The sequence below is a fragment of the Apteryx mantelli genome, chromosome 31 (assembly GCF_036417845.1).
Source record: "Apteryx mantelli isolate bAptMan1 chromosome 31, bAptMan1.hap1, whole genome shotgun sequence".
Classification (NCBI taxonomy): domain Eukaryota; kingdom Metazoa; phylum Chordata; class Aves; order Apterygiformes; family Apterygidae; genus Apteryx; species Apteryx mantelli.
In genome coordinates, this window is record NC_090008.1 from 2,100,715 (window position 1) to 2,122,573 (window position 21,859).

Genomic DNA, 21,859 nt, shown 5'->3' on the forward strand with positions numbered 1-21,859 from the left:
GCAGGTAAGGCTGGACATTCAGGAGCACGCGGGTTGCGGGACCAGGAGCACATTTTGCGGGGGGGTCCTGCCTCCCCGCCGGGCACGCGGTTCCCCTGTCCCTGCCTCGCGCCGAGGTTTCGGGGGCCAGGAGGAGGTTTCTGCACTGGGGAGGCGGGGGGCCGAGCCGGGCACCCCTCGGCGCTGCGCTGCCTAACGCCCCCCCTGCCTTTCCCTTTCTTCAAGCAGCCTGAACGTCCTCAGCAGGGGGGGAAGCACCGGGATCGAGGGGCCGAGTCCTCCTGCCTGTTCGTTTATGCCACTGGGGCTGGAGCAGCCACAAGCCATCTACCCACCTCCCCGCAACCCGCTGAGTTCCTGGAAAAGCAGCCCCAAAGCTGCTGTTGCCTGTCCAGGACCAGCTCTCCCGCTCGCGCCATGGGCGTTTAAAGCAGAGACCTGCGGAGCGTGTGCTTTTGAGTGCCGGATGCAACACCGCTCCGCGGCAGGTTGCGATTTAAGAGCCCATCGATGGCTCCCGGCTCCATTGGTTGGTGACAACAAAAGGGAAAAAGATGTTTTAATGGGAGCTAGATCCCTTTTAAGACTTTTTCTTTGATTGCTTTATCTCACTGCCTCTCCCCGCTGTTCTTCGGCACATCGTGTTCCCCTGAAGAGCCCCATGGACATGGTGAGTTTTGGGGGGCGCTGGGGGCCACGCAACTCCTGTTATTTGGGGTATTTCCAGCATTCTGGTCCTGATTCCTCCCTCCTATCCATCTTGCCTGCTCAGCCCTGCGCCAGCTGGTCCTGCTGCTCTTTCCAAGTCTTGGAAAGTGCCTGAAAGCACTTTCCTCCCCGCGGGGCCAGGGTTTAAGTCGGGCATTTGCCAGGGAATCGCAGGGGCCCAAGGGAGCAGGGCTCGGCCAGGGAGACAGGGGGCGGAGGGGGGATTTTGTGCGTCCAGCAGATGCGCGTCCCCCCCATCGCTCTGTGCTTCGCGGCCCCAGCTGCCGTCCCTCCGAATGAAACGCTTGCGATAATCTCTGGTGCATTTTGGTGGGGTTTTTTTTCCCCTCTCCCGGAGTGGGAAGTGTGTCGGTTTGGGGAGCAAAACTCGCCTCCCCGATGCGGGGAGCGAGCGCCGCCGCGGGTACCACGCGCCGGAGCAGCTCCGGAGGGGGCCGAGCTTTATTGGTGGAGTTGCTTGTCCAGACCGGTCGCTCCACGTTTCTCCAGCGACATCCCCACTGTGAAGGGGCTTCCTTGGTGCCCCCCCAAGTCCTCAGGGCTCCAACCGCGCGTCTCCTCGGCCTGAACGCCGGCCCCCCAACCTCACCTGGCTGCGTCCGGGTGCCGGCGGCATCCGGCCCGGGCACCGGCATCACCCTCGGTGCCGCCGGAGCCTGGGCCGGAGGCGCCCACGGGCGGAAGGAGGGAGACGGTCCTCGCTGGCGGCAGCCGGGCTGCGGGCGGGAAGCACGGGGCCGGCGCCTGCTCTCACTGCTCCTCCTTCTCCTCCTCCTCCTCCTCGGGGGGCTTCTTGCGGCTGAAGAAGCCCAGCTGGGGCGAGAGGGAGAGGATGGAGGCGAGGAAGGGCGGCGGGCGCCCGCTGCCCCGCCGAGCCCCGCTCTCACCTTCCACAGGCAGAAGATGATCAGCGCCAGCAGCAGCAGCCCCCCGACGATGCTGCCCACCAGGATCCACAGCGAGACGGGGACCCGCTTGCGCTGCAGGATTTCGAGCACCGTCTGCCGAAAAAAAAGAGGAGGCCGGGAGCAACGTGGCGGAGGAGGAGGGGGAAAAAACCCCGGCGCCGAGCTCCGGCCCCGCTCCTACCTCGCGCCGCTGCGCCGTCCGCTCCAGCAGCAGCAAGCTGCTCGCGGGGGGCAGCAGGGAGAAGGTGCTGACGATTTTGACGCTCCGGAAACGAGCCTGGGAGCGGAGAGGCAGGGTGAGCCGAGGGCATCGGAGCCCCCTTTCCCCCCCACCCCGGGGTGCGGCGGGCGCCGCGGCCCTGCTCACCGCGCGGAAGAAGGCGTCGTGGACGGCGCGGAGGACGTGCACGGAGACCTCGCCGCCGCGCTCCAGCCGCCCCAGCTCGCAGCTCAGCGCCTGGCACCCGGCGGTGCTGCAGTTCTGCCGGCGGAAGAGGCGCCGGGTGACGCAGGGACATCCCTGTCCTCCCCCCCCCGTCCCCCCCACCCCACCCCACGGCGGCGGCGCTCACCAGCCTGTCCACGTGCAGCAGGTCCTCGGGGTGCACGGCCGCCCGCGGCTCCTCGGGCGCGTGCAGCACGCAGGTCGCCTGGCCGGAGGGGAGAGGAGCCGGGCTCAGCGCCGGGGGGCTGAGGGGGGACCCCCCCATCCCCTCCCCGGCTCAAGGCCACGGTGAGGGACTCACGTTGTCGGCGATGACGCGGGTGACGGAGAGGAAGGCGGCGCCGCGGTAGCCGAGCGCCGGCAGGGCCATGCGGAGGGTGAGGTTTTGCACCGGGTAGCAGCCCAAATTCTGCACCTGGGCGAAAAGCGGGATGAGCCGGGACCGGATGGACCCAGGCATCTGGGGATGCGTGCTGCCCCCCCCCCCCCCCTTACCTTGACCGTGGTCTTGAATTCGGGCCCGGGGCTGTGGGGGAAGGCGCCGAGCGAATGCACCTCGTAGCGGTGCAGGTTGGCGTCGCTGCGGGGGACGAGAGCAGGGGTGGGAGCCGGCCCCGGCGCTGCCAAAACCACCCCCCCCACCGGCCTCGTTCCCCCCCCCCGGCTCTACCTGGAGAGGAAGAGGTCGGGCTCGTAGCGGATGGCGGCGGCGAGCTGGACCGCGTTGTCGTGCAGCGTGGCCTCGGCCTCGGCGCTGTCGCTGCGGGACGGAGAGGGGACCGCGGGGAGCCCCGGGCGCCTTGCTCGCGGGGCCCCCCCCGTGCACGGGGGCATGCACGTGCGTGTGCATCACCGGATCTCCCCCCCCCCCGTGCCCCCCGCTGCAGCTCCCTCCCTCTCCTACCTGCTGGCCACGAGCCGGACCTCGGCTCGGTCGAGCAGGACGGAGCAGCTGAACTCGAACTCCAGGGTGAAGGAGACCTGGGGGGGCGAGAGGGACCCGTGAGCAGGACGAGAGGGACCCGTGAGCGGGGCCATCGTGGGGTCCTGGTAGCCTACCTTGGCCAGCGAGCGGAAGACGGGGTAGCCGACGCTGCAGAGGCGGCCGTGTCCCGCCGGCGCCGTGCACTCCAGCTTCACCGGGCTCTTGTCCTGCGGGGGGGGGAAGAGATGGCACCGTCCCCTGCAGCGTCCTCGTGATGGGGACGGTGGTGGGACCCTTGGGGCTGAGCATGTGGCAACCTGGGGCTGGGGGCAGCTGGAGAGGGGCCTCTGACCATAGGCAGGATGGGGGACCTGGACAGACCCTCATCTCCAACTGGGAGTGGACTGGGGGGGGCCCCTAGGGAGCCAGGCAGCCCCGGTCTCGGACCCGGGATGATGAGCTAGGCAGGCTTGGAGGACCCCCATCCACAACCTGGGATGGGCTGGGGGGGCCAGATGGACCCCAATCGCTGACCAGGATGAGTTGAGGGGGCCTGGATGGGGCTGGACAGACCCCAGTATCTGAGCTGGGATGAGCTGGGGAGGCCACATGAGGCTGGATGAACCCCCATCTCCCATCCAGGACAAGCTGGGGGACGCACGTGGATGCCCATGTCTGAATCGGGATGGATGGGGTTGCCCATATGGGGCTAGAGGGACCCCGTCTCTGACCTGGAACAGGTCAGGGGACCCTGATGGAGCCAGGTGGACCCCCATCTCTGACCTGGGATGGGCTGGGGGAGCCTGTAGGGGCCTAGATGGACCCCTAGCTCCAACCCAGAAAGGGCTGGGGGGACTCAGAAAGACCCTAATCTCTGACCTGGGACAGGCTGGGGGACTTGGATGGAGCTGGATGAACCAGAGAGTCCCTGTAGGATGGGACAGAGCCTGGTCTTTGACCTGGGACAGACCAGAGAGCCCACACAGGGCTGGAAGGAGGGGATGAAGGGCCCATGGGGGGGGGGGGGTGAGGTGGACCCCACGTCTGGGGCAGGATGGGATGGGATAGGGGTGGCCCCACACCTGGAGCACGAGGCTGGAGAAGAGCAGGTTCCTGGAGAAGCGGAGCCGCAGGCTGGCGTTGTAGGCGTTCTCCTTCTTGTTCTCCAGGGTCACGTCCACCACCACCTTCCTCCTGCCCTTGCGGAGGATGTGGGGGCTCTGCCTGCGGCGGGAGGCTCGTTACGGCCCCGGAGCAGGACTTGGACTGCAGCCGCCGCGCCGAGCCCCAGGCCCCTACCTGGAGCCTGCGATGTCCATGCTCGCCTGGAGCACCAGGTCCGTGACGCACTCGTCATCGTCGCCGCAGTCCTTGAAGAAGGGGATCTGGAAGGAGCCGGGGAGGGGTGACGGGGTGGCCGCTTGGGACGCCGCATCCGTGCGCTCCCCCCAGTCCCACCCTTCCCGTGTCGGACAGGGCCATCCCAGCACCCACCAGTTTCCGGACGGTGGTGGGGGACTTCTCATCCAGCACTGGGCCTGGGGAGGATTCAGCCAGGCCCAACCTCACGGTGAAGCTGAGGGGTCTCAGATAGTCCGTGGTGTCCTGGGGATGGCAAAGGGCTCCCGCTTAGTCCCAGCGCCGTCGGATGGGTGGAAAAAAAGGGGAGGAAGGAGCCGCTCGGGCTGCCGCGGCGGGACCCGCCGGGGCTGCGGGAGGGACCCCCGCTTGGCCACGAGGGACGAACGTGGGGCGGCCGTGCACCCCGGGCTCACCAGGACGTGGAAGGGGAACCGGACGCAGCTCTGCCGCCCCAGCGAGAGCTCGAGCTGCTTCTGCAGGAGGCGCCGGGCCGAGGAGTCGAAGGCGGCCCGGGCGCCCAGCATCCGCTCCTCCAGGGACACGTTGTACCGGAGATCTGCGCGGGGATGAGGATGAGGATGGGAGAGTCACCACCAGGTCCTCCATGCAGCAGGGATGCTCAGGGAGATGCTCAGGGGATGTCCCAGGGATGCTTGGAGGACACCTCGGGGTTGCTTGGAGGACACCTCGGGGTTGCTCGGGGTCCAGGAGCCCAGGACGTCTCCCCCAGCCGACGGCACTCACCGATCTCCCTGTCCCACCGGCCCCGGGCTCGCGTCCCAGCCCGGAAGCAGACCTTGGCGCGGAGGCAGACGGCGTCGGTGCCGCTCCGCTGGCAGTTCTTCTGGATGACGCTGATGGCCGACGGCTCCACCGTCAGCGACGTGTTGACCTGGACGATCGGGCGGGAGCTGGCGGCGGGAGCCGGGGGGTCAGAGCCCGGCGGCCCCATCCAAGCGGAGCCATACGGGAATGTCACCTCCGCCGGGAGCCCGGGACTCACCGCAGGACCACGGCCGCCCCCTGCGCCCCCACGGCCAGGTCCACCAGCCCGTCGCCGTCCAGGTCCATCTGTCCGTCCAGGCTGCGCCCGAAATAGCTGAGGGCCTGGCTCAGCGCCGCGGCCTCGATGCGCTGGGGAGGTGAGAGTCCGTTGTGGCTTCTCTGGTGTCTCGTATAAGGTTGTGCTCACAGGGTGGCCGGCCCCGGAGGTGGCACTAACAGCCCATGGGGGGGGGGCTGATGCCACCAGCGAGACCCCCAGGATGCCTCCAGCCTTGTCTCTCACCTGCTTGTAATGGGGCAGGAGGGTGCCCGGGGCACCGTGGTAGACGTACACGGCGCCGCGGTGTCCGTCCTCCAGCGGTGCCCCCACCACCACGTCGTTGAATCCGTCGTGGTTGAGGTCCGGCACGGCGGCCAGGGCGTAGCCGAAGCGGGAGTCCTGCGGCTTCTTGTCGGCGTGCAGGGTGCCGGCGGGGGCCAGGAGCCGCTGGGGGCACGGAGGGGCCCTGGGTACCCCGTGCCCCCCCCCTCTGACCCTAATGCATCCCCCTGACCCCGATGTATCCCCCATAATCCTGCCATGCACCTCGATCCCGCTGCGTCCCTCCCATCCCACCTGCATCTTGATCCCACTGTGTCCCCCCAACCCTGTCGTGCATCCCAATCCTGCTGCATCCCCCCAATCCTGCTGCATTCCCCCAACCCTGCCGTGCACCCCAATCCCATTGCATCCCCCCGATCCCGCCGCATCCCCCCGGCCCCGTACCTGCCCCACCCTGTAGACGTAAACCCGGCCGGTCTCCTTGCTCTGGGCGCCCAGGTACATGGGGGCGGCCACGAGCAGCACGTCGGTGGCCCCGTCGCCGTCCGCGTCCAGGGCGCAAACCTCGCTGCCGAAGTAGGAGCCGATCTGCGGGGCGGCGGGAGGCAGCGTGAGGCCGGGATGGATGGGGATCAGGGGGGATCCCCATCCTCCTCCCGCAGCCGCCCCGCTCGCCCGGCCCTACCTGCTCGCCCACCAGCGCCTGGGCCACCGCCACGTCCCCCGCGGCGCCCAGCTCGAAGAGGATCACCTTGCCCTTGTGCTGGAAGCGAGGGGCCCCGGCCACGTAGAGCCGCTTCCCGCCGGGCAGCCGGAGCGAGGAGACGGTGTAGCCTGGCACACGGAGCGCCCGGCATCAGGGCCGGCACCCGTCGCCGCCGGGCAGGGGAAAAGGGGTGTCCTGTTTTTAGGTAGCAAAAGCCTTGGAGGTTGATGGTCCCCCATCTCGGCCACCCTGTGTCCCCGGGGCACCGAGCATCCCTGGTCTGTCCTGCATCCCTGGGGCACCGAGCATCCCGGCTTGCCCCGCATCCCTCGGGGCACCGAGCATCCCTCGGGGCGCCCTGCATCCCCGCTTTGCCCTGCATCCCTTGGGATGCTGAGCATCCCGGCGCATCCCGCGTCCCTCGGGCCGGTCCCCCCTACCCAGATAAGCGGCGTGATTCTTCAGCTCCAGCGGGAACTCCTCCTCGAAGGCTTTCCGGGGAGGGACGATGCGGCCGCCGCGGCCTTCCTTGAGCACGGCCCCGTCCCAGTCGTAGGCTCCGACCATGCCGAAAAGGATCCCGTCCTGGAGGGGAAGGGAGAGAGGGGGGCACACGGCCCCGGCAGGGGAGGTGTGGCAGCGGCTGCAGGGCCGGCGAGGCACCGCGTGGTGCTCAGCACACGCCGCAGCACGTGTCCCCTGCCCGGGACAGTCACCGTCCCGTGGCTTTGGCGGTGCTGATGCACGGGGCGGGGGGGCCGCGCTGAGGCTTGTTTTCCACTTCTGCAAAGCGCCGCGCAGCCCCGGCGCCGGCCGCTGCCTCCTCACCTCCAGGAGGTGGGTGGAGAAGCCGATCTGGGACATCTCCAGCTCGAAGGAGCTGGCGTTGGCGCCGGGGGTCCCTGGGGAGCGGAGAGCGGGGCGTCAGCGCGTCCGCACGGCGTCACCGCCGCCGCCGAGCCCGCGCGGGCCGGGGCGTCACCTTCGAGGCTGAAGATGCGGTCGCCCAGCGCGTCCACGATGTCGTTGAGGGCGGCCTCGTCGGTGACGTTGAAGAAGTACTTCTCGTCGGGGTCGCTGGCGATGGACTTGATCTCGCGGATGAAGTCCTCGGGGTCCTGCTGCCGCCGGAGGTAGTGGCCCAGGACCTGGCGGAGAGGAGGGGGACACGGGGGGACGTCAGCCGCCGCGGGGACCCCGTGGGGAAGCGAGACCCGGCCGGCGGTGGTGGCGGCTCACCGCGATGGCGTAGCGGGTGACGTTGCGCTTCTCGCACTCCTCCAAGGCGTCGGGCAGCTCGTCGCCGTCGTGCGACTCGCCGTCCGTCACCACGATCATCAACCTGGTGGCGTCGCGCCGGCCGCCCCGCTCGGGGCTGAAGGCTTCGGTGCTGCCGGGAAGCGCGGCGGTGGCGGGGAGGGAGGGAGAGAGGGGGGCGTCAGGGCAGCCCCCCCTCCGCGGTGGCCCCCCCCGATGCCGGCACCGGCGGGCTCCTACCAGGCTCGGTGGATGGCGAAGGCGGTGCGGGTCTCGCGACCCTCCTGCCGGCTGATGTTCCTGGCCGCCTCGGCCACCTCCCGCGCCGTGCGGTACTGCCCCAGCGTCCACTCGTGCACCGCGAGCTCCCCGTACTGCAGCACCCCGACCTGCCGCCGAGACGGGGCGCTCAGCACCCCGAGGGGGAAAAAAAACCATCCCAGGAACCAAAAAGCAAGCTCAGCACCCAAAAATGCATCCGCAACCCGGCGGCGCTGCTTCCACGCAGCATCGCACCCACGGGAAATCCCTGCCTGGAGCCAGCTGCCCCGGCTCTGCCTCAGTTTCCCTGCGGAGCTGGCCAGGGCCCTGCACGGGGGGACGTTGGGGGACGCCGGAGTGGGGGGGACGACACCGGCTCACCTGGATCTGGCCGGGCCCGATAAAAAACTTGCTGAGGACGTTGCTGAGGAAGTTCTGCACCTCGTACCAGGGGTAGATGCTGTTGGAGCCGTCCAGCACGATGACGATGTCCATGTAGGTGGAGCAGCCTGCGGAGGCGGCAGGGTTGGGGACACCGTGGTGGCGGTGGTGGTGGAGTGGGGACACACAGGTTTCCTGGTCCCCCGCCGCGGCCGCCCCCCCCCACTCACGCTGGGCTGTGGGCGCCAGGGTCTCCACGGGCCGCAGGTTGCCATCCAGCCGCGTGCAGATGCCGGTGCTGAAGACGGAGGTGCCGCACTCCTGGGACCAGAGCGGGGCGCAGGCCTGGGAACAGGGGGGGAAAAAAACAACCCCAAAACCCCGTTTTGCTGGGGAGGAGGAGGAGGGGGGGGGATTTTTGCCCGCCACCCGCCCCCTGCCTCAGTTTCCCCTCCCCGCACCCAGCCGCTCACCACGAAGCCGCCGTCGCGGCCGTCCAGCAGGGTCATGCCGAAATGCATGTTCTTGGCGGGGAGGGGGACGCGCCGCAGCGCTGCGTCGCCTCGAGCCGGGCGCCGGGGACGAAACGGGAGAAAAAAAAGTGGGAGAAAGAGAGAGAGACGGAGAGAGAGAGACGGCGGGTGTCAGCACCGGATGGGCACCCGAAACGCCCCGGCGCGATGCTCGGCCTGGGGCAGGTGACACCGGAGGGGGTCCCCCCACCTCTCCCCCTGTTTTCTCCCACGGTGGCGTTACCGAGGTTGGCTTTGGTGCACGTGCTATTGGGGGGTCCCACGAGGCACTTGTAGACGTCGCCCCGGCGGTCGCCGGCCGGCCCGTCCCAGGGGGCTCCCACCAGCAGCCTGCGGGGACGCGGCGTCACCGGCGCTGACCCGGCTCCCCCGTCCCGTTAGCGCTAATGAAACCCCCCCCCCCGGGGGGGCGCTCACCATTTGCGCCCGCCGGCCGCCCGCTGCAGCACCTTGTAGCCGAACTGAGCCTCCGGCGGCCCCTGGAAGAGCCGGGGGCTGCTCACGTCCACGTTGAAGGCGGCGCACAGCCCTGCGGAGACGGCGAGTCCTGAGCGCCCGGCACCCGCCGGCCGGGCCCCGGCGTCCTGCACCCCCTCCCCCCCATCCTCCTCCTCCTCCTCCTCCTCCTTCTCCAGCCACGGAAACGGGCTGTTTTGCAGCTCTTTCCAGCAAAGCTCCAAACCGCAAGCGCTTCCCGGAGGCGGCCGGCGTCGCCGCGGCTCATCCCACCCGGCAAAGCCCCGCGGCTCATCCCGGTGCTGCCCACCTGCTGGGAAAAGCAGCAAAAGCATGGAAAAAAAAAAAAACCCGGGGGGCCGGGATAAACCCCCAAGTTGCCTCCGCGGAGCACAAATCACTGCACGTCACTCCGGCTGTGCCGGTGGCAGCAGCAGCGGCTCCCTGGGACACATTGCTCATGCCCTGCCTCCAGGTGCTGCAGCTTTGGCTCAGTTAATTAATTGATTAATTAATGAGGCAGAGCCCGGGGTGGGGGGGGAGGCTGGCTGGGGGTTTTGGGGTTGCCGGCGGAGGCCACGTCCTCAGCACAGCGGCTGCTCTGTCCCCGCTAGACCGCAGGGGACCCGGCCCCGCAATTAGGCAGGGCGGCGCTGGGCATCGCCCGGGCTCCCCCGCGGCAGCAGCCGGCTCCCGGCTGTATTTTGGGAAGCGCCAATTAGATGGGAGGGGAAGGCCGAAACGGGAGGAAAACGGCTCCTTTCGGCTTCGCGGCGCGGCCCTGGCTGGCGGCCGAGACAGCGGCCCGAAACCTTCCTGTCTCGCGGCCCCGGCGGAGCGGCTGCGGGGAGGTTGTTTTCCCCTCCTGGGTTAAAATCGGCAGGAAAAGGGAGCGATCCCGTGCCGGGGGGCAGGATGGTGCCCGCAGGAGGGAGACGCTGGTCGCAGCGGTGCCTGGGCACCCGCCGTGCCGAGGAGATGCCGGATAAAGCTCCTAAAATCCAGGTGCTGAGCTTCCCCCCCCCACCCACGTGCAGCACCGAGCGCCCCGGGTGGATGGGGCGGTTTGATGCTCCCCGTTTTGGGGGGAAACGGGGGCTTTCTGGCTGCTGCCGAGCTTAAAAAAGAAAATAAGTGCCAATGCGCTGCGCCCGCCCTCCGATTTCCTCTGGGATGGGACAGGCAGAGCCATAGGAGCAGCTCCGAGTGGGGAAACTGAGGCACGGGGCGGCTGAGGGACGCGGGGGTTTTGCCAGGCTGTTTTGCCCTTCGAAAAGGGGGGGGGGGCAAAAAAAAATTATCTATGCAGCTGGCAGCGTCTCCGGAGAGCAACGCCGATGCCCGGGGAGGTGGCGGAAGCGCTTCCAGATGTGCCCCAGCTGGGCCGGAGAAGCCAGCGCACCCCTTCCGAAGGGGGAGGGGGTGGAAAACCTTTTTATTTCTCCCCCTCCCCCCCGAAAATTGGGGGATTTCCCGTTAAAAATTTCCCTCCAAAAGCTTAAATAGGAACTTAACGGGGTTTGAGGCGATACCGCCCCCAACGCGGGATCCCAAACCCGGAGGAGGCTCCGGGGTCCCCGGTCGGCTCCGTATCCCAGCCCGAGCTCTGCCCTCCTCTGCGGGAACCAGCCGAAAACTATCCGGGAGGGGATGAGGGCAGCAAAAAAGCTGTTTTTTCCCCCCAAAATACTCAGCCTTGGGCCCCCCCTGCCCTGCCCACGCGGGTTTTCACGCGTCGCCGAGCCGCCGGTTAATCGCTACCCGGGTGCCCGGGGCTCTGTTAATCCGGGATGGAGCCGGTTATCCTTTGGGTCGCCCTTTGGAGCCCGCCTCGGGCACCGGCCCCGTTGCCACCTCCCGCGGGGATATTTTTCGGGATGGGTCGCGCGCCGGCGGGGACGAGGGCGGCGCAGGCAAAACGGTGCTGGAGGGGGGGGGGGGGGTCGGTTGCCCCAAAAGCCCCCAAACACCCCCCAAAAAAATCCCCCCCAAAATTAAAAAATAAAATAAAATAAAGCAAGAGCAGCTCCCCAAAACCCCCCGAAATGCCACGGTTCGACCAGGAGCGTCCCAACGCCCGGGCCAGGAGGAACCACGCGCCCAGGGGACAATTCAGCCCCAATCCTTCCTTTCCCCCACTTTTCCCCCCCCTTTTTTTTTTTAATTCTTATTGCTATTTTTTCCCCCGTACCTGGGAGCAGGAGGAGCGCGGGGAGCAGGCGCCCGAGCATGGCCCCGCCGCGGTGCCGCCGGCGCGCCGGGCACCGGCCGGACGTGCGCAGCGCCCGCCTCAAAGGTTACTCTGTCTCCGGCGCGGGACGCCCCGCTCGGGAGCGCTTTTTTACGTTATTTTTTTAATTTTTTTTTTTTTTCTTCACCCCTCTCTCTCCCTCCTTCAGCTCCCAGGCGTTGCAATTGGCTGCTAAAAATAACCGGCCGGGCTGGGCCGGGCTTTGATTTTTTTTTTTTTTTTTGCTTTGGGAGGGAGTTAGGGGGGAAAAAAAAGGCAAAAACGGTGAAAAAGGAGAGGGGAGGAAGGGGCAGGCGGAGGCGCAGCCCCGGACGCCCTTTGGGGCCGCCAGTCCCGAAACGGGTTTTTTTCTTTCCTTCTCCGCCCCGGCTCGGAGAGCGCAGCGCTGGGGGCAGCGCCCGGACGCCTGGGTCCCCTCGGATTAAAGCAGCGCCTTGGGGACCGGCGGGCGATTTGGGGTGATCCTGCCGCTCTCCGGTGCTGGCCGCGAGGCGAAATCCCTCGGCCAGGGGATGGGACGCATCTGCTAGGTGACACTGCCACCTCCCGGATGCCCGGAGATGCCGGGGGGACCTGGGAGAGGCCCCCCCATCCCGCCCGGACCCCCGGCTCGCCGCCGAGCCAAAGGCGCGGAGACGGGTTAGAAAAGTCGCTTTTATTAAATAAAGGCAGCAACGTGCTGCACGGCGGAGGCTGCTCCGCGCCCGGGGTCCTTTGGGGGCTCGTGCTGGGCAAAACGGGCCAAAATTGCAATAATTCCCCAATTTGGCGTGCGGGGCAGCCCAAGCAGTGGTGCGGCAGCCTCCTGCTCCCTGGGGGAAAGGAGGTAGCAGGCTGGGAACGAGCGTCCCACCCCATCCTGGTGAGGACGGAGATGCCTCCGGATGGGAGGGAAATTCAGGGCCGGAGCTATGTGGTAGGACTGTCCACGGTGGTGGCATCCACAGTGGTGGCATCCACGGTGGTGGTGTCCACAATGGTGGTGTCCATGGTGGTGGTGATTTCCACGATGGTGGTGTCCATAATGGTGGTGTCCATAATGGTGGTGTCCACGGTGGTGGTATCCACAGTGGCAGTGTCCATGGTTGTGTCCACGGTGGTAGTGTCCACAGTGGTGGTGGTGTCCGTGGTGGCATCCACAGTGGTGATGTCCACGGTGATGGCGTCCACTATGGTGGTGTCCGTGGTGGTGTCCACAGTGGTGGTGTCCACAGCTGTCTCCACCTCGCCATCCCTGGGACTGCCCAGCAGGTTGCGGAGCTGCATCCAGAAGAAGGGCTGGCGGCTGGGCTCGGGCGGCCACTCCAGGTACGTCTTGGAGCCCAGCATCTTCCGGAGCCGGGAAAACTTCCTGGGCAAACCACGGGCATCGATGGGCTCCTTCACCACCAGGATGACGTCCTCGGAGCCCAGCCCCACGGCCCGCTGGTGGGCGAAGTAGAGCTCGTAGTTGCACCACTCGCTGTCGACGAAGCTGCGGGAGAGGACGAAGATGACCTTGGCGCTGGCCTCGATGCTCTCGATGATGTTGTCGATGATCCAGCGGCCCGGCGTGAAGTCCCGCTCGTGGATGCAGAGGCGGTAGGGCGGCGTGGCGCTCTCCAGCCGCCGCAGCAGCTCCCGGCGCACCCAGCCGGCGTCGGCGCGGCTGTACGAGACGAAAGCGTGGTAGGCGCAACGACGGGCCACGCCGCCACCACCACGCCGACCACGGTACCTGGACCGCACCAGGCGCCACGTGGCCCGCACGTACCAGGGCACGTCGAACTTCCAGCACAGCGCCGCCGCCACCGCCGCAGCCGCCGCTGTACCCGAGACGGCCACGGCCACCAGCGCCGGCACGTCGCACTCGAGCGGCCACGGCGCGTAGGCGGCCACCGCCGTGTCCAGCAGCTCCTCGGGGTGGTAGCACGTCCAGTTGCCGGGCCAGTCACGCAGGCTGGGCCGCTGCCGCCGCCGCGTCTCCTGCAAGAAGAGGTAGAGCTCGCAGGTGCAGTGGTAGGGGTTGTCGCCGGCCGCCAGGCTGGCGAGCCGCGGCATGTTGCCGAAGGAGCCGCGGGCGAGGACGCCGAAGGAGTTGCCGTCGATGGCCAGCACCTCCAAGCTGGGGCACGTCCACCCGGAGGGGATGAACTTGAGCTTGTTGCCGCTGAGCCGCAGCTCGCGCAGCCGCCGGCTGCGGGAGAAGAAGCTCGCGTCCAAGCGGTCGAGCTGCGAGTGCGAGAGGTCCAGGTACTCGAGGCCGGTGGGGAGGCAGGCGAAGGCGGCGGCAGTGACCCGGTTGTGGCTCAGTGCCAGCCAGCGCAGATTGCCGTTCCAGCGGCACGTCTCCCGCCGGGCGCCCAGGCCATTGCGGCTGGCGTCGAGGCTGGAGAGCCGGGGCCAGGTCAGCGTCAGCGCCGCCAACACGGCCAAGCTGCTCAGCTGGTTGTTGGCCAGGACGAAGGTCTCCAGCTTGGGCATGACGGCGCCGTAGTGGCACCGCTGGCTGTAGAGGTAGGCGTCCTCCAGGCGGTTGCCGGTGACGTTCAGCACCCGCACGTTGCGCATCTCGCCCCAGGCGTCGCAGGGCACGAAGTTGAAGTTCACGTTGACGATGGAGAGGGCGGCCACGCCGCTGAGCCAGGTGAAGGTCCAGTCGAAGCGCAGCACGTCGGGGTTGCTGATGTCCTGCAGGAGCAGGCGGTCGAGCCGCAGGCCGGAGATGCCGGCGCTGCCGGAGCCGTTGCTGCCAGGCGAGCGGGCGAAGTCGATGGCCACCAGCTCCAGGTCGCGGACGCGGGAGGCGCGCACGTTGAGCAGGGCCGAGCGCAGCAGCCGCTCGTCGAACTTGCCCCGGTAGAAGACCAGCTTGGTGGCCCGCAGCTCGGCCAAGCCGGCGAAGAGGTCGGCCGAGCCGGCGTAGTAGGCGAACTCGAAGAGGTTGCGGAAGCGCAGGGTCTCCAGCGGCTTGCCCCGCAGGTCGCGCAGCAGCGCCGGCAGCGCGGCCGCGCTGCCGTCCAGCGCCATGTCGCACCACAGCTCCGTGACGTTGAGCCAGGAGAAGGCGCCCGCCCGGTACCGCAGCGGCCCCGCCGCCGTCTTCAGGGCGAACTTCTGCAGCGCCGTGTCCTTCAGGGCGGCCAAGTCGTCCCGGCCGATCTCGCGCAGCAACGGACCCCCCAGCCACAGCTCCCGCAGGTGCCGCAGGGTGCCGAAGACGCCGTCCAGCGCCGCCCGCCCGTACAGGTTGTTGGACATGTCCAGGCAACGGAGGTTGGCCAACGGGCGCAGCGCCGGCGCCGGGATGTGCGCCAGCGAGTTGTTGAAGAGCCGGAGCTGCTCCAGGAGGCGGTTGGCGGCGAAGGCGTCGGGAGCGAGGCGGGAGATGTTGTTGAAGGCCAGGTCGAGGCGGCGGAGCAGCGGCAAGCCGGCCAAGTCGCCCGCCGCGATCTCCTGCAGCTTGTTGTAGGAGAGGTCGAGGGCGTGCAGGTCGCCCGGCAGAGCCCGCGGCACCCGCCGCAGCTCGCGGCCCTTGCACAGCGCCGTGCCGTCGGCCGGGTCGAGGCGACACGGCGGCCGGGCCGCCACCAGCGGCAGCAGCACCAGGCAGCACCACGCCGCCCCGGCGCCCGCCGGCTTCATCGGCACCCGCCGACGGCGAGCCGGGCGCGGGGCTGCCCGCGGCGCCGCCGAGCCGACCTGCGGCGGGAGAGGAGAGGGGGTCGCCTGCGTGCAACCGCGAAATTGCGAGAAAATACACCCAAATCTCCTCGACTGCGATAGGAAAGGCGCCGCCGTCTTGGGCGTTGCACCCATGGGTGCGGTGGGTGCAGGCAGGGCGAGCGTCTGGGGGTAAAGCTGGAGGAAGCGAGGCTGGGCGGCGGGCACGGGAGCCGGCGCCGATGGGTGCTCCGTGCCCATGGGCTCCCACGGGATGTGGACAGGTAACTCCTCACTCGGGGGCTTGGGGATCCCGGGGGATTTGGGGACCAGACCTTGAGGGCTCAGGGACTGGATCCTGGGGGATTTGGGGGACCAGACCCAGGAGGGTCAGGGACCAGATCCTAGGGCATTTTGAGGACCAGACCTGAGGGCTTGGAGACCAGATCCTGGGCATTTTGAGGACCAGATCCTGGGGGATTTTGGCGATTGGATCCCGGGAGCTCAGGGACTGGATCCCAGGGAGGTTGGGGACAAGATCCTGGGGCATTTTGAGGACCAGACCTGAGGGGCTCGGGGACTGGATCCCGGGAATTTTGAGGACCTGATCCTGAGGGATTTGGGGGGACCAGACCTGGGGGGATTTGGGAGACCAGAGCCAGGGAGCTCAGGGACCAGATCCTGCAGGATTTTGGGGATCAGACTTGGGGTTTGGGGACCAGCAAGCCAAAATGCCCCCCCGAGCCCCCCCAAACCCGCTCAGTCCAGCCGGAGCCAGGTGTTTGGGGTGTCCTGGCACAGCGGCCGCTTGTGAAACATTAGATTTAGCTTTTCCCCCCCTTTTTTTTTTTTTCATTTTTTTGTTTTCCCCCAGGAAAAACTTGAGTTTTCGCACAGACAGGAAGCCCGAAAAATTTCGTCCCTCGGCAGCCGGGAGGTTTTTCAGCCGAGGAGTCTGGCGTTTGGGTAGCGCAGGGGAAAGAAAGAGGAAACTGGAGGAGAAAACCAGATCGGAAACGGTCCCGTCCCAACCCCAAGTAAAACAACGCTGATGAGAACAGCAAACACCGAAGCAGCGCCGGGTACGGCTCCACCCCGCGGCACCCGGCCGCTTCTCCGGGACGGACCCCGCGAAACCGGGGTGGGGGAGATGCACACGCGGTTGGGTTTTATCCCAGATTTTGTGACAGCCGGAGGGGGACGCAGGGATGCCATCCCGGGCTTTTGCTCCCGAGTGTTTTATTGCCACGGTCGGGGTTGCAGCGGTTTGGGCCACGCGCCAGCACCTGCCCAGTGCCGCGAACAGCTCCAAAACCCCCGTTCTGCCCCAAAAATTAAAATTGCAAAAATCCCCCCCCGCCAGCATCAGCACGGGGGGGCAGACGGGGCCGTCAGCTCCAGTCCCCGCTGCTCCGATGGGCCCCGGGTTGGGGGCGAGGATGGTTTTTCCTGGAGTGTTAAAAAGTAGGGAAAATAGCCTAAAACCAGCAAATGGGTGGCATTGGGGCTGCAGGCGGGGGGGGCTGGTGGCGGGTCCGGCGCCGGACGCCTGTGCACGGTGTGCGTGCGCCCCACGGCACGGTGTACGCCCGCGGTGCATGTCCCTGTAGGTGCATGCACACGCGTGTGCACACGCTGTTCCCAGCCGCCCGGCACAGCCCCACCGGCCGCCCCGGGGAAACCGAGCCCCTGCTTACCCCATGCGACGCTCAGGCTGCGGCGAGTTTGGCAGGTCTCAGCTTGGCCACAACCCTTTTGGGGGGGGGGGGGGGGCGGAAGCGGCCGCGTTTGCAACCTGAGCCGCGAACTAACGTGGCAGCATCCAGGCCCGGCTCCGTGCGGACGGAAAGCAGGGCCGGAGCGAGGGCTGAGGATTGTCGTGTGCCACGAGGGCACCGGAGCCGGGGCCCCGCTGCCGCCACGCTGGGAGGTGGCAGAGCACGGCGGCTTCCGGCAGGTCCCAACCGCGATTCTACGGGACAGGGAGGAGGAAGAGCGGCGAGCACGCTCCTCCCGGCTTTCCTGCTTTCGCTGTCGGCAGACTGGTCTCGCCGCCACGGAAGCCGCTGCCGGAGCCGGAGCGAGGTGACTCACACGGAGGCTGCCGGCACCGGCTGGACACCAGCATCCCGGTGCCGGGTGCCAAGAGAGTTGGAAGTTGGGTGAGTCGGGTGAATCGGCTACGGCCCCTCTCCGCAGGTGTCCGGCCTCAGCTGGGAGCAAACTCTGGGGTGGGATGAGTTTGTGGGGTCTCAGCCCTACCCGTTCCGCCCGGGAGACCCGAGCAAGCGGCGCCGGGGTGACGCCAGGCTCTGCCCATCCCCGGACGCGAATCCAACGAAAAGGTGTTGTTGCTCCAGCCCGGCAGCAGGAAGGGGGTGATGAGATGCCGCCTCCGCGTGCCTGCGTCGGAGGGCGGACGGCCCCCAAAGCACCCGCGCTCCACCCCCAGGGTGGCTGCGTTTTTGGGACACAAAAGGGAGGGAGGCAAACGCTGTGCCCGAGGTGTCGGATACACGTGTCCAGCTGACAAACGGCCTCCGGGTCCCCGACCCCGGCGCTGCCTGGCCTGGGACAAGTCCTTTGCCCCCATCCCTCGGTCTTCCCGCTGGGGAAGGGGCAAATGCTGGCCGATGCCTAGAAACCAGCCGGGAAGGCGGACGGCTTTGCTAAGCCCCTCTCCTGGCGCACAATAAACGAGCCCCGGCTAAAATCCGGAGCGAGCCGCTGGGTGACGGGCAACGTTTGGTAAATTATGGGGGCAGAGGGGCCAGGTCGGGCAGATGAGGTGCAGGAGCGTCACCGCGGCGGGCTGGGGTCCTACCTGGGTGTCAGGGTGCCGGAGATCTCCCGTCGCCACTACTTGGACGTCGGTTTGCCTCTGGCCACCGGCATGGGCTGGATCCCTAGAGATTCCCTGGCACCTCTGTGCTCGTGCCCCGCGGCGCCGCTTTCCCCGGCACCTGCAACCTGAGCGTTCACCCCCGGGTCACTGTTTAATCCAGCGGAGCCCAGCCCACGGCGGCGGGATAGGTTGGGTGTTTTTGGATCGAAACCCGATTGCGCAAGCAGCGTTTGCAGATCCCCCGGGGAGAAGAGCCACATTCCTGTGCCCTGGAGCGCGGCACCCGCGGACGCCTCTTCCCGGAGGCTCCTGGGTGCCGCAAAGGCGCCGCGGCGACGGAGAGCTCGGCCCAAAGCCCGGCGCGCATGGGGGGTGTCTGCCGCCGCGGCCCCTGCCAGCCCCCAGCAGCGGAGGAGGAAGAGCGTGGGCAGAAGAGCAGCTGCGCCGGCGAGGACGTGCGTCCCAGGCCAGGCTAAGAGGCATCTACGCGATCATTAAGGCACGGGAAGACGGAGACGTCTCAGCAGTTTGGCTTTAATAATTCGCTCCGCAAACCGCCGCACGCTGTGATTAGTGCAGGTGCCTATTTACAGTACGGTATTTACACGTGACCAGCAGGCAGCGGGAGAGGCCCCACGGCTCCCCGCCGCACCTCTCGACCCGCCGCCAAGATTAAAATATTGCTCTAAAACATTAAAACCGCGGCGTTGACAGCGCGAAGAGGCTGCTAGCAGCCAAGCTTGGGAGCAGCGGGAGCGCGGCAGGGAACAGTCCCGCCCAGACGGCCGCGTTCTGCCCTCGTAACCAGGATCTACCTTCGTTAGCGGTCAAAGTCCCCGAGCCGAGGTTTCGCTAGCGCCCTTCCCCAGGAGCCGCGCTGAAGCAGCCTGAACGGGCGGCAGCTTTCGCCGGCCGATGCCGCGGGGCTGGGAGCACCTCGCCCTGAGCACCTCCCAGCAATCCGAGATACCTTCCCCGATGGATTTGGTTTGCGGGCGCAAAGGTAACCCGGTTCTGACCAGCAAGGAAAAGAAAACCAGGCGCGAACTCTGGCGCCAGGTCTGTCACCGCAGCTTGGCTACAAGCACAGGTACTTGCTCCCTCCCGGGGCCGGACGGAGGAACACAGCACCCCTGGATACGAACCACTGCGGACAAAGGGAGAAGGTCAGAGCCGACAATTAAGTGAAATTCTCTTTAGAGCTGGGACAAGCCCAAGACCTACACAAGCAGTGTTAGCCGGTGTCACAGAGACCTGGGAAAGCGATCAAACGTTGCGAGGCAGTGACGCCAGCTCAGAGCAGAGAGCGGCTAGGAAAAATCATCGCAGAGAATCACAGTTCATCACTGAGCCGCTCCCTCCCCGATTTACCACACTGTGACGAAGAAGCCCCTAACAAACAGGGACATTTGCAGCAGTTCGGAAGAGGTGCCCAGTGTCCCAGGTGACCTTCTCTGGCCCCACAGTGGGCAGCAGCAGCAAAAGTTCCCTGCTGGCTGGCTCCAGGCTTAAAGAGCCTCTGGAGACGGAGGGAGATTGTTTCATCCCTACTGGGGCTAGACAGGCTCTACAGTCAATGGGAAGAAGAGCCAAATTTAGGTCCGCTGAATAACGCCCTCTTCGGTGGCGCTGCAGGGAACTGAGACGAGGCGGCTACAGCAGGTCCCTGCGGGCTCCGATGCCGCGACCTCCCCCCACCTTCTTCCCATCTCCAAAGCCCGGTCGACCCTTGGTGAAAGCAGCCAGGCGTGACGCGAATGCACAGCCGCGCACAACGGGACCAAAACTGTCAGCTTCGTCGTGGCCCAGCCCCGGGAATACCCCTGGGGTCTCCTAATATCTGCCTGTACCGGCTTCGACCCCGGGAGCCCGGAGGCAGGCTCCAGGGATGACTAGGGCTTCAGTTTGAGCCAGGGATGAAGGATGGTGAGGATGGAGAGGATGGAGGAGGTGAGGCCGCAGAGCCCCACAAAGCCCGGGCTGGTCTTGTACAGCCCCAGCTTGTCCAGGGGGATGAAGAGGTCGCAGGTGTTTTTCACCACGTCCAGCAGCAGGGGAGGGTTGCTCCGAAGGACGTGGAGCAGAAGCCGGAGCTGGACCTGCAGCCTCAGCCCCAGTTGCTGGAGGCCGTTGTCAGCCTGGAGCAAGCGGCCGTTCTCGCCGCCTTTTGCCCGCTTCCCGCCCGCCTCGCGCTCCATCAGGATCCGGATCTCGTAGGCATCCCGGCTCAGGTTCACGATGAGAGCAAAGAGATAATACCTGAAAGACAGGGAAGAGCAACGGAGGCAGAGTGGAGAGACTGGGCGAACACGGGCGCCGGCGACCAAGCCCTGCAACACTGGCAGCCTCCAGCTGCTTCCCACAGACACACGACGCCTTAAAACACCCGCCCCGTCCAGAAGCGAGAGGGCACGTTCTGCTGCTGCGGGGCTGCGGTTGGCCAGGCGCCTGCCGCCCTCGGGGTGCAAGGCTGGGAGAAGTCAGGCCAACTCCATCTACCACCGCTCCGCGGCACAGCGGGAGGAGAAGGCTGCAGCGTGGGCTAAGTGCCGGCTCTCCCCGGCGGAGCGGAGCGTGTTCACCGCTCGCCCAGCCCCGCGCAACCTGCCTGAGCTCCGACAGGCCACCAGCTCCCCGGCGGGCAGCTCCTGCCCTTGCCTCACCTGAAGGACCTCTGGCTCCACTTCTCCTGGTCCACGGTGGGGACGAGACCCGCCTTGCCTGCCCAGAGCACGTTGTCGCAGGCGAAGTACATGGCCCTGTTGAGGTGGCCCAGGGTGATGCAGAAGCGCAGCACCATGTCCGAGAGGTGGATGGCTCGCTTGGCCGCCTCCAGCGCCTCGGCCGAGTTGCCCAGGCGCAGCACTGCGGGGCAGAGGTAGGATCAGACCGGGGGGGGGCATGGGGACACCGGGCGCTCCCCGGGGCCGCCCCCACCGCGGAAGCCCCCACTCACGCTTGCGGCCCAGGCTGAGATGAGCCTCCAGCTGTCGCAGCCCGTCCAGGACGCCGCTGCCGGCCCCGTTCCTCCGCAGCGCGTCGCCCACCAGGGCACAGGCGTATTGGGCGGCCCTGCAAGACACGGCGCGGCCTGAGCGCTGGGCGCCCACCGGGCCCGGGCCCGAACCGCCGCCCCCGGTTCCCCCCCCTCCTCCCCCGCCCGCCGGCACCGCACCTGAACACGCGCTCCTTGGCCTGGCTCTGGGCGCTGAAGCGCACCCAGGTCTCCATGGCGCCGCCGGGCCCCCCTCGTCCCCGTCCCCGGTGCGGCGGCCGCAGCCCCGGGCCGTCGGCGGGCGGCGCGGCCACTTCCGGCAGCGCGACGGAAGCCGCCGCGGGTCACACGGAGCGCGCGCGGGGGGGGGGGGGGGCGGCGTGGAGCGATGGCGCCACCTAGCGGCCGGCGGGGGCGCAGCGGGTCACGGCGCCCCCAAACCTCGGGACTCCCCCAAACCCTGGGAACCCTCAAGTCCTGGGATCTTCCCCCCCCAAGTTCTGGGAACCCTCAAGCCCTGGGATCTCCCCAAACCCTGGGACCCACCAAGCCTTAGGGCCCCTCAAGCCCTGGGATCCCCCAAGCCCTGTGACCCCTCAGACCCTGTGACCCTCTCCAAACCCACCCATGACCTGGGATCCCTCCCAGGTTCTGGGATCCCTCGAGCCCTGGAATGCCCCAATTCCTGGGGTTCCCCCAAGCCTGGGGAGCACCCCAAACTCTGAGGTCTCTCCAAGCCCTCGGGTCTGCCAACCCTTGGGATCCCCAAACCCTAGGGACCCCTCTAGCCCTGGGGACCTCCTAAACCCTGGCACCCTCCCAAACTCTGGGACTCC

The 21,859-nt window shown here is 67.3% G+C and overlaps 3 protein-coding genes across 3 annotated transcripts; all 3 read right to left on the reverse strand.

Annotated features, from left to right (window-relative positions):
• Nucleotides 1–230: 230 nt before the first annotated feature.
• ITGA10 (integrin subunit alpha 10) lies at nucleotides 231–11,580 on the reverse strand. Its single transcript, XM_067313506.1, has 30 exons — nucleotides 11,482–11,580; nucleotides 9,252–9,363; nucleotides 9,058–9,164; nucleotides 8,775–8,863; nucleotides 8,532–8,646; nucleotides 8,302–8,429; nucleotides 7,900–8,048; nucleotides 7,642–7,792; nucleotides 7,385–7,550; nucleotides 7,231–7,304; nucleotides 6,843–6,987; nucleotides 6,382–6,530; nucleotides 6,141–6,284; nucleotides 5,658–5,861; nucleotides 5,373–5,503; nucleotides 5,114–5,280; nucleotides 4,783–4,925; nucleotides 4,502–4,612; nucleotides 4,307–4,392; nucleotides 4,090–4,231; nucleotides 3,142–3,234; nucleotides 2,987–3,063; nucleotides 2,753–2,842; nucleotides 2,578–2,662; nucleotides 2,384–2,497; nucleotides 2,210–2,287; nucleotides 2,005–2,118; nucleotides 1,819–1,914; nucleotides 1,617–1,730; nucleotides 231–1,542 (listed from the first exon to the last, which is right to left on the reverse strand). The coding sequence occupies exons 1-30, from the start codon at nucleotides 11,519–11,521 to the stop codon at nucleotides 1,480–1,482; spliced, it is 3,477 nt and encodes a 1,158-aa protein (XP_067169607.1). The 5' UTR covers nucleotides 11,522–11,580; the 3' UTR covers nucleotides 231–1,479.
• Nucleotides 11,581–12,369: 789 nt separating this feature from the next.
• On the reverse strand, nucleotides 12,370–15,165 carry LOC106484220 (toll-like receptor 2). The gene has a single exon (XM_067313146.1). It carries the CDS (start codon nucleotides 15,163–15,165, stop codon nucleotides 12,451–12,453), a length of 2,715 nt encoding a protein of 904 aa, XP_067169247.1. The 3' UTR covers nucleotides 12,370–12,450.
• Nucleotides 15,166–18,546: 3,381 nt separating this feature from the next.
• Nucleotides 18,547–21,329, reverse strand: PEX11B (peroxisomal biogenesis factor 11 beta). Its single transcript, XM_067313198.1, has 4 exons — nucleotides 21,204–21,329; nucleotides 20,985–21,100; nucleotides 20,692–20,893; nucleotides 18,547–20,287 (listed from the first exon to the last, which is right to left on the reverse strand). Exons 1-4 carry the CDS (start codon nucleotides 21,257–21,259, stop codon nucleotides 19,921–19,923), a joined length of 741 nt encoding a protein of 246 aa, XP_067169299.1. The 5' UTR covers nucleotides 21,260–21,329; the 3' UTR covers nucleotides 18,547–19,920.
• Nucleotides 21,330–21,859: the final 530 nt, after the last annotated feature.

Excerpts from the sequence above, each read along its gene's own strand:
- LOC106484220 (XM_067313146.1), bottom strand. The coding sequence starts at position 15,165 with ATGAAGCCGGCGGGCGCCGGGGCGGCGTGGTGCTGCCTGGTGCTGCTG.
- ITGA10 (XM_067313506.1), bottom strand. The coding sequence starts at position 11,521 with ATGCTCGGGCGCCTGCTCCCCGCGCTCCTCCTGCTCCCAG. Across the intron at positions 8,647-8,774 it reads GCCGCGACGGCGGCTTCGTG|GCCTGCGCCCCGCTCTGGTC; the intron begins GTGAGCGGCTGG and ends CCCTGTTCCCAG. Across the intron at positions 1,915-2,004 it reads ACGACGCCTTCTTCCGCGCG|GCTCGTTTCCGGAGCGTCAA; the intron begins GTGAGCAGGGCC and ends CTCCGCTCCCAG.
- PEX11B (XM_067313198.1), bottom strand. The coding sequence starts at position 21,259 with ATGGAGACCTGGGTGCGCTTCAGCGCCCAGAGCCAGGCCAAGGAGCGC. Across the intron at positions 21,101-21,203 it reads GCCAAGGAGCGCGTGTTCAG|GGCCGCCCAATACGCCTGTG; the intron begins GTGCGGTGCCGG and ends CGTGTCTTGCAG. Across the intron at positions 20,288-20,691 it reads TGGAGCCAGAGGTCCTTCAG|GTATTATCTCTTTGCTCTCA; the intron begins GTGAGGCAAGGG and ends CCTGTCTTTCAG.